The sequence below is a fragment of the Humulus lupulus genome, chromosome 7, assembly GCF_963169125.1.
Source record: "Humulus lupulus chromosome 7, drHumLupu1.1, whole genome shotgun sequence".
NCBI lineage: Eukaryota > Viridiplantae > Streptophyta > Magnoliopsida > Rosales > Cannabaceae > Humulus > Humulus lupulus.
This window is the reverse complement of record NC_084799.1, coordinates 105,652,110-105,661,467: the sequence shown is the minus strand read 5'-3', so window position 1 is coordinate 105,661,467 and position 9,358 is coordinate 105,652,110. Positions and strand designations below refer to the sequence as shown.

The 9,358-nt window shown below is 42.7% G+C and overlaps 1 protein-coding gene across 1 annotated transcript; it reads right to left on the bottom strand.

Moving 5' to 3' along the window:
* Positions 1–454: 454 nt before the first annotated feature.
* On the bottom strand, positions 455–3,474 carry LOC133788511 (E3 ubiquitin-protein ligase RSL1-like). The gene is made up of 3 exons (XM_062226023.1): positions 2,665–3,474; positions 1,076–1,842; positions 455–728 (listed from the first exon to the last, which is right to left on the bottom strand). Exons 1-3 carry the CDS (start codon positions 3,457–3,459, stop codon positions 536–538), a joined length of 1,755 nt encoding a protein of 584 aa, XP_062082007.1. The 5' UTR covers positions 3,460–3,474; the 3' UTR covers positions 455–535.
* Between the last annotated feature and the right edge of the window lie 5,884 nt (positions 3,475–9,358).

Sequence of the window (9,358 nt, the reverse complement as noted above, 5' to 3'; positions counted from 1 at the left end):
ATAAAAATCATAACATATACCCAAGAGAGTTATTAGAGTTCTCAAAGAGAGAGAACGTGATCGTGAGAGCAAAAATGGTATTTACTTGATATTTTAAAAATTAATTAAGATTACGTTTATCATTTTGAAACATTCATTTAAAATGAGAAATAGATTCACGCATAAGCCAAAAGTCATATTCTACTCTTTCTCGGCTTCAACATTTTGAAGTAGCTTATTCATATAAAAGAAGAGGCTGCTTACAATTTGGTTTTCAACTTCACAAAAAAAAAAACTATTTTAGCTTCTCAACAATCCCTACCAAACGGACCCTAGAATGTACCAGATTGTAATTTACTTGGTTCTCAAGTTTTAAGGGTCAGGTTAGTCAGGTCATCGACAACTTTTCAAAGTTCATCCCTAGTTTCTAACTCACTGCTTGGAATATAGAATTACTATTGTCAAGAAAACAAGGTCAAGAAGATAAAGTTTACTTATTGGGGTGGTAATTACAGGGAAATAACTGTTCAATAAGAACCCAAGTGAATGGTTTTGATCAGTAAAAATCTTGATCAAAGTCATCGAAGTCATCATCATCATCATCAAAATCATCTTCCTCTTCTTCCAACTGGCCAAGGTGTCCATTCCCGTCATACAAAATATTATCCTCTGCCCATAGTGGGCATGAACAAGTTGGTTTCTTGTTCCTCCACTCGGCTCCACAATTATAACAAAACTCATAGCCGCATCTGCCATAATGATGAAAGAAACATGAGAATTAAAAATAACACTGAAAATATAATACTGAAGTGAAAAGAAGTACACAAAATTGCAACGATGATTTTTTATTTGATTCTACTACATGGTTACTAAAATACTATGCAATTATCAACTAATGCATGCGCACGATTTGAAACTAAATGGTCAAGCAACACCATTTCCTAAGACAAATTGTGAGTTTAAAAAAAACAGATAATTGTAAAAAGTGTTCTTCAAGTAAATTTATCCAAACCACTAGATAGTCAAGGTGTGCACCCCTGAAGAATGTGATGGAGTCAAAAATAAAAAACACCAATATAAAATTAACCTAACATACCTGCAAGTCATGTGATAGCAACCATGAGCAAGTTCTATCATAAGGTTACACTTCCTACATTGGCGCCAAAGATTCTTTGATGCGAGAACCTTAAGCTTTGCATCCTCAAGGCTTGGTTCAGGATTCAATCTTTTGTAGGTTAAACAAGTCATATTTTGATGCCAAAGAACCTTGCAGTCAATGCAGAAGAGACTACTGCATTTCAAGCACTTCCTAGCTCCTAATGGATTAAAGCGTTCTTTCTTTGTATACTCAAAAACTTCAGTTTTCGACATTAAAAATGAGCACCTTGGATTAGGACAATAAACCCTCTCTGTAACAGGAGTTGCCGCTTCCTTTACGCGCTGACACATAAGCTCCAAAAGTTTGGGCGTCAAGAAATTCTCGCAGCTGTCAATATCAATTTCAATGTTGCAGCCTTCATGAGGGCATTTAGGCATTTGGGCTTCACGCAACTTCACTTCCACATGTTGTTTCATACATGGAAAGCAGTATCTGTGAAGGCAACTCTTAACTGAAAAAATCTGACTTACATCTGTATCCTCCATACAAATAACACAAGTTTCATACAAAGTTAAGCTTCGGCTAGATTCAGCAGTCCGGTTGATCTGTGACAGTATGGCATCTTTTGCAAGTTTAAAAGCAAACTTAATGTCATTACGTGGGACATACTTTGAATTGCAATAGGCAAACTTTCCTTCAAGGGCTTTCGCCTGATCTAAAAGGACAGCAATCTTGCGCTGCTTTACAGGCCATCTACCAGAAACCTGCAATGCAAACATAAAAAAAAATGTCAACAAGCTGTCATGGCTACATCAGGAATAAAGCTAAAAAATAAGTTAACTGAATCTGGCATCATCCAAAAGACAAACTTTTGGTCTAGTGAAATAAATAATAAATTCCATTTTCTTCCTGTCCCCTGTTTTTTATCAATATCGAAATCCTAGATAGAAAGTAAAAGAACAAAAAAAATTGTCGAGTCTAATACCCAGACTTAATATAACAACATTAAAGTAAATAAGCTATTGAACTTGAGAAAAAATGTTTCCTCAAAGGAATGTACCCTCTTCACAACTTCACTCTTCCTGGGAGGCTAAAACCACAGTGCCTCAACAGCATGCTAATTTTAGGGTGACACTACCCTCCCAGACACAAGTTAAGAATGAATTTATAAGAAGTCAGTAATGCATAAATTCCTAATTCATTAATAAACTTTAAGAAATCTTTCCAACTGTATATATATATATATATATATATATTGATGCAATGTGAATAGGAAATTTGGTTCGATGGTATGATCTTAATTTTCGACTCTGATGTCTAACTTGTTAGAGTTTAATATGCTAGAGACGTGGCAGCAAATATGAGGTTGTTGTGCTAAGCAGGTGCCAATCAGCAACAGCCAGTGGCATTCATGTTAAGATATAAATATACCATTGTCCAATTAAGCTATTTACTATAAATAATAGCATAGAAATTTCAGACGATTATAAACAATTTTCAAATCAACTTATTACTATATAATTCAGTCAAATTTCAAAACTCGAATCGAGAAAATAATCGCTAAGTTAAGAAGCAAGCAAACCCACGAATTGGTGAAAAGTAAAATTGTCGCAGTACAGAGTGATCCTTTTCAAGTTCAAAGTCATAGCAGCATTGAGACCTTCAATCAAGGCCTTAGCTTCCGCACCAAGCTTACTCAGACCTTTCCCTATTAGGGGTTTCCTCACCTCAAATAGCAAATTATCCCTGGGGTCGCATAACGCAACCCCAATCCCCGCCATCACCATATTCTGAACCCCACTATTCTCCTCACTCAACAAACCCTTAAAATAAACCCTATACACGGCCTCCTCATCATCCTCATATTCTTCTTCGTCCTCGCTCTGGCTATCGAAAAACCTAGTCTCGTCATCACTCTCAAACCTAACCTTAATCTTTGAAGATCCATCGCCGAACGGTTTCGCAAATATATCTCCCCAATCGTCATTCGGAATCCTGGTGACCATCTGATCATGAACCCGACGGCTGAGATCCTCCCTTAACCTCAACATCTCGATAGCGCTTTGGTTCCAGTCCTTGATCTCCTGTTCGACTGGCGCGAGTTCCTTCGACTGATGGGAAGCGAATCGTGCGGCCTCTTTGTTCTGAGGACGAATACGTCCGAGCGTGGGGACTGCAGCGGAGGAAGAGGAGGGTTGAGCGGCCATGGAGGCGGTTAGGGCTTCCTGAAGTTGGAGACGGAAGGCGAAGTCGAGGTCGGACTCCAAGGTTTCAGCGGCCATGAGCTCACGGCGTTGCTCGTAGACTAGAGAACCGAAGTTGTGGTCTTCGTAAGGGTGGTGGTGGTGGTGATTTGGGTTTCTGTTTCTGTTAGTGGCCATTGAAGCGTTGTGTTTAACATTATAATTCTCTATAAATACTTATAGTATTTGCTATGTACGTGGGAAGATTTGTTTGGCCAAGTCAATTAATAATATATTTATATTTTATTTCATTTTAAATGAAAACAAATCCCTGAATTGGTTCCCTGACAAACAAAAAAATAAAAATAAAAAATCCCTGAATTGGTTCGACATTATCGTTATCCATCTTTCGAAACAAATTCCGAAAATGGCTTAAAAACATTATTTTGGTTTTCCATTAATGATATCTGATTGTGTTTCTAATTGTGACCGACGTTTTTCTCTTCGTATATTTTTTTATTAATTAATTATTATCATATTTTTTAATTCTTCTTTTTTAATTTTATAATTAAAAAATCTAAAATATCCAATTATAAAAGTTATAATAAAAGTAAACTACTCTTAATAATAATAATAACTATATAATAATAATTTGATTATTTATTTATTTAAACAAAACCGTATTATAATTATTCAAAAAAAAACATTTTTCTATTTTAATTTTTATATTAATTAAAAAATTTACTCATTTAGTACCTGTGTTTTGGTAAAGTATTATTTTGGTTGTTTACCGAGTTTTTCGGTAACTAGAAATATATTAAGAAGTAAGAACTAAAAAAAAAAGAATTAGAGATGAACAGTCACATTTTTATATGGTTGGGGTGTTAATAAGTCTTAGCCCACGAGTCAATAGTATTAGGCTTTAGAGAGTTTTTGACAATGGAGTTTTCTACAAGTTTTAGCAAAGTATTTGCTTACAAGAGAAAATTTGAGATCCTCGCTACAGTGCACAACTGGCCCTATTTATAGGTAGTCAAACACATTGGGTCGGACTAACTCGAGCCCAATAAGGATGTAATTATAGTTTGCTCGCTAATGGAGCCATAATACGAATAATGTTACATAATAAGATGTAGTTAATATGGGCCAATTGGGCCGGCTTAGGCATGGCCAAGCCTTACAGCTGCCCATTGTACATTAGCACGAACTGGTCTGCGTGGACTTCTAAAGGGATTCTGGGGACAGGATCTGTCAGAGTAGTGGCAGTACCGTTTCCTAGGAACAATGTATGTTCCGTGTGTACCCTCTTCTGCAGGTTAGTTGAGGAGATCAACTGCCGGATTTCATGGGGACAAGTCAACCTTAGGGAAAGCTAGGCTTGCCCTATCCGGAAGTCTGATCCAGGTTCGTTTACTAATGTCCCGGTTTACTTACCAGAATCCTGGTTCGTTCACCAAGACTCGGGTTCGTTTGCCAAGATGGACGACGTGAAACTGAGTATCTCCCCTGGATCTTTGATAAGGTTCGTCTTCATCGACCAGTTAGTCTGCTACCTCAATTGGCATTCTGAAAGATGTAGGTTGGTCGGGGCCGAGAAGATGAGTCGGGCCTGCATCTTAGTCTCGGTTCCTTCTTTATGCTCACGCCCATTGAATGTTGTTGGGCACGATGAAGCTTGGGCTATCTAGGGTTTCCTCCTTCCCCGTTCACCAGGTTCAGGATGGGCCCGGACCTCTTAAGAGGGCCCACGGACCCATGGGTCATGCCACGTGTCACGGGTGGAAAACAGGGATAACATTTACCCCCCAAGTCTTCATCCATGTTCGCGTGGTGGAGACTTGCCTCACTCTCCTGGATCAATCTCAAATATCCCGGTTCGTTTACCAAGAGTAGGGTTCATTTACTTGGGGGCCATTTGGGCAATCCCCATCCTTTCAAATTCCCAACGTCTCAGACACGTGTTTACCAGGTTGATGGTGCGTCTGCGCTACTCGCGCCCTAAATATCTGGAAAGAATCTTTTGATTGCCCAGGTGACCAATGGGTGCCAGCGCAATTCTCGAGACGCCCCGTCTGTACGAAAAAGGTTTATTGGGTACTCGAGTTGGATGTTTAATGCTTCTGCACCATCCGAAACCGTTGGATGGGGATAGTCTCGAGATATTTAACATGGACCGTTGGATGAGGTAGGTGGGGATCGTGGATTGACGAATCCACGATTTATGATTCGATTAGGCCAATTAATGCCCCTGCATCATCCGGGACCGTCGGATGGGGATAATCTCGGGATCCCCACTGTGGACTGTTGGATCAAATAGTGGATTTTTTTCCCTATAAATTTCTCGATAGGCTCATTTCCAAACTTTACTCATCTCATATATTCAAACTAGAGAGCAGAGAAAGCTTCGTATGTCCAACATTGCCGACGAGATTCTCCGACGATTGATACACCTTCATGTCCACTTATTTCCGATGAGGCATCTTTTCGTTTAACCAACAGAAAATTTTGTACTGGTTCACACGTCTGGGAGTGTCGACGAACTGCTGCATCATCTTCTCAGATTCAAGACTGAGATTCTACCAACGTTGTCACCTAAAACTCTACAAATCTCAAATCCAATACCTCACAGTAAGTTTTCTAGTCATTTTCTCATCTATTTATTCCTTTTTTCGTTGTTTTCATTGTCACGCTATTTCTGCGACCATAAAATTGTTAGTGCCCTGACCACCGTGTAGGGTGGTTCTAGGTAGGATAGTGGTAGACCTGAATCGTAGATTTTCTAGGTGATAACTCATATTAGTCTGGTTGTCTCGGATCCATTCGGACGCCTCAAGACTGTTTGGGATGAGTTAGAAAAACAATTGGCTTTTAGTTCTCGACTTAAGATCTTGGGATCTCTATTGGTCCTGGATCTAGGTCCAAAGGGGACCTCTCCAAGCAGTTTTAGGAGAACCCCCATACCTCAACCATTTTTCTTCGATTTTGGTGCTAACTGCTTGGTTCTCATTTTCTTTGTCGCTTCTAGATCCCTGATCATGAGTCGCGGCATGACTTTATACACGGAGAATGTTGTCCAAGCGGGCCCTATAGTCTTGGAGGGGACCAAACTTCCCACCGGCAACACGTGGGAGATGGACGGGGAGAAGAATGAGTTTCAGAATTACAGGATGTTACACTAGTTGGGAAAAGCTCTTGGAGTAGAATCAACTTCGTGACTTTTCTAAAACCAACTGGCCCGGAAGGAGGAGAAGGACCATACTGGCGTGGACATGTTCAGGGCCTAGAGCATAGGCCATATCAGCGTGGGAGCTACTCTCCTGCTCAATAACTATTTTGCGCGATTCCTCAAGTTTGTGGGGATCGCGCCTTTCCAGCTTCTCCCCTAAGCATACAAATTGCTCGCGATATTTCGCATATTCTGTGCGTCGAAGGAGATCCCATTGCCTACTCCTGCAAAAGTGTTGTATTTCTACAAGCTGGAGCCGCAACTCAACTCCAAAGACAAGACGCGGGACGAATTTTATAGAATGAAAGCCCGCGGAGTTAGTCCGACTCCAATCAACACATGGAAGCATCCGCCGGATGTCAGGCACTATTGGTTCATGACATCCGGGTTCCTCCTGGAGAAGAACCCCACCTTGGTGCTAGACTTCCAGCATGTGGCTAAGTTATCCTTCTTCACTTTTTTACCTAGCCTTTAGTTTTGTTTACTGGACACTCACAATCTTGGAAAACAGGTCCATATGATCAGACCCAGCTCAGCGAATTGACCTTCGAGCGAAAAAGATTCTATGCCACTCTGAGCGTCGAGGAGCTGGACATGGGGGGCTTTGTCACTACGGAGAACCTTCGGTTGGTCAGGTTTATTGACGCAAACCAGTCGATAGATGACCCTAGCTTCCGGGGGCTGCAATGTGAGAGGGATCCCACCCTGAGGGAGGAGCTGGCCCTCATCCACATCGAGGCAGTGGAGGCCGTGACCAAGGCAGACGCATAAAAGGAGAGGATAGAACAGGCCCGTCACCCGGAGAGGGTCGAATCCGAAGAATTGGACGCCCTTCTAGAGGGGAGGCAGCCTAACACCGGAGCTCCCGAAGCTAGCATTTTCGGGGCAAGGTAAATTGCCTCTGATTTTAACTTAAGCCCCTCATTTTGAGGGCTTAGTTAGGAATAGGCAACAGTACCAGGATTATTTGACCGGGACTGTTAGCAGTGTGGGGTTTCCTTGCCCCATTGTTATAGACACGCTAACACTCATGCAGTCATTCTGGTTCCTTCAATACGATAGCTTTTTGGACCTGGATAACATGGGGGACCAAATTCATTCTTTCGCCCAAGGAGAGTTGAGTCGTGCCCATTCCATAGACGAGGGTTCGTCCCAGAGGACTTTAGACTTAAATGTTCTTTTTATTTTTGACTTTCACCCCTATTCATGTACTTTATTGACCAGTTTTCTTTTTCTATCTATCTCAAGGGATCCAGAGATGTCCAATCCTGTGGCCATGATGAAGGAGATGATTGAGGCCAGAGCGGTCGCAGCCAAGGCTTCGGCAAAGAGGGCCGCCAAGGGCCTGGCCAAGAAGAAAATCATGGAGCTAATCCTTGGGGATTCAAAGCCAATTATGGAGGCTTCCGAGAGGGGTCGAGCTGCAAGTTCCATCCCAGTGGAGCACGCTGAAACGGTCCCGCCCTAGCCTGCTCCTCTCCAAGTTATTAATTTGGAGCAGGAGCCTTCTGAAGGAGGAGGGGCGGCCAAGATGAAAGTGGTTTGGTTCGCCACGGGGTCCTCGAAGCGGGCCAAGAGGAACAAGACCAAGGATCCAACCCTAGCTTAGGAGCATTCCTCCGGGTAAAGCCTCATTGTTACGTAGGAGGTCCCAGAGGCTCCAGGGATTCCCGTCAATCCAGTCCTTCCTGAGGAGCGGGACCTGGTCCTCCAGGAGGAGAGGATGAAAATGGTGTCCCGGGCTTGGGACGACAATCAGGACAAACGAGACGAGGTATACCAGGCCCTGACCATCCGGCGGAAGGTGGAGTTTACCGAACATTCGGAGGCCTTTAATGCTTTCCAACAGATCATGGACCGACTTGTAGCCGAGATCGGGTTTCGGCCTAAGTTGGGGCAGGACATAGCTCCACTTGCTGCGGATTTGCTGGCCCAGGGGGGGGAGGGGGGGGGGGGGGGGGCTACCATGTCCAATCTTCAGCTCAAGTGATATGCCACCTTAGCTAGCTAGGATCCCCTTTTTATCTCCCAGACCATTCGTCATCAGGCCATCGTGGTAAGCCATATGCTTGTCTAGTCTTTTAATTTACCATCATTATTCCTTGTAAAATTTCTAACTTTGAATTGTTCCAAGATGCCTTGTTGGCCCATAGGAACACAGATTTGGTGGTTGAGATGGTTGTGAAGCTGGAGATGACTTAGATGGAGCTGGAGGGGGATGTTAATCAACGGGAAGCTGTCAGGGAGGCCCTTGCCAAGGAGGTTGCTCAGGTTCGGGCTCAGCACGAGGAAGCCTTGTCCAGGAAGGACACTGAACACAAGAAGTCAGTGGACAACCTGGAGGCAGAGCTACGTCATGTTCATGGCTCAGAGGCTTCGATCAAATCCCTTTTGGAGGCAGCTGAAGCCCAAATTCCCCAAGAGCGAGAGAAGGTGGCAAACCTTTAGTCCCGGAACCAAGCTTTTGAGGGCATGGTCCAGCTGGAGATGAAGCAGAGCGAGGAGGCTCGCCAGGAGAAGGAGCAGGCTGGCGAGATGTTGGCAGTCACCTTTGACGAGGCCATTTACATGGCCTGACTCCAAGATAAGAACGTGAATCTCCTTCTCTATCCGAATCTGGTTACAAAGAGGCTAAATTCTGAGCCAAAGAGAAAGCTGATGTGGCGCTCCTAGCTGAGGACCAACAAGGTGAGAATGCTCCGAATGTCCTGGATCAGAACGAAGCCTAGGCCTGGGCCTTTGTATTTTAGTTATGGCTTCCTTTCTGTTTTTGTAGTTGTATTACTTTTACGGATGTGGATGCGTCTAAGACAATTTCTATTATCTGTATTGTTATATATTGATTTTTCTCTACATAATGGTTCCCAATTT

What these genes read in the sequence shown, in the direction of transcription:
- LOC133788511 (XM_062226023.1), bottom strand. Translation starts at nt 3,459, where the DNA reads ATGGCCACTAACAGAAACAGAAACCCAAATCACCACCACCACCACCCT. An exon ending in ATTTTACTTTTCACCAATTC is followed by an intron (nt 1,843 to 2,664) that starts GTGGGTTTGCTT and finishes TTTGCATTGCAG; the next exon opens with GTTTCTGGTAGATGGCCTGT. An exon ending in TGCTATCACATGACTTGCAG is followed by an intron (nt 729 to 1,075) that starts GTATGTTAGGTT and finishes TCATTATGGCAG; the next exon opens with ATGCGGCTATGAGTTTTGTT.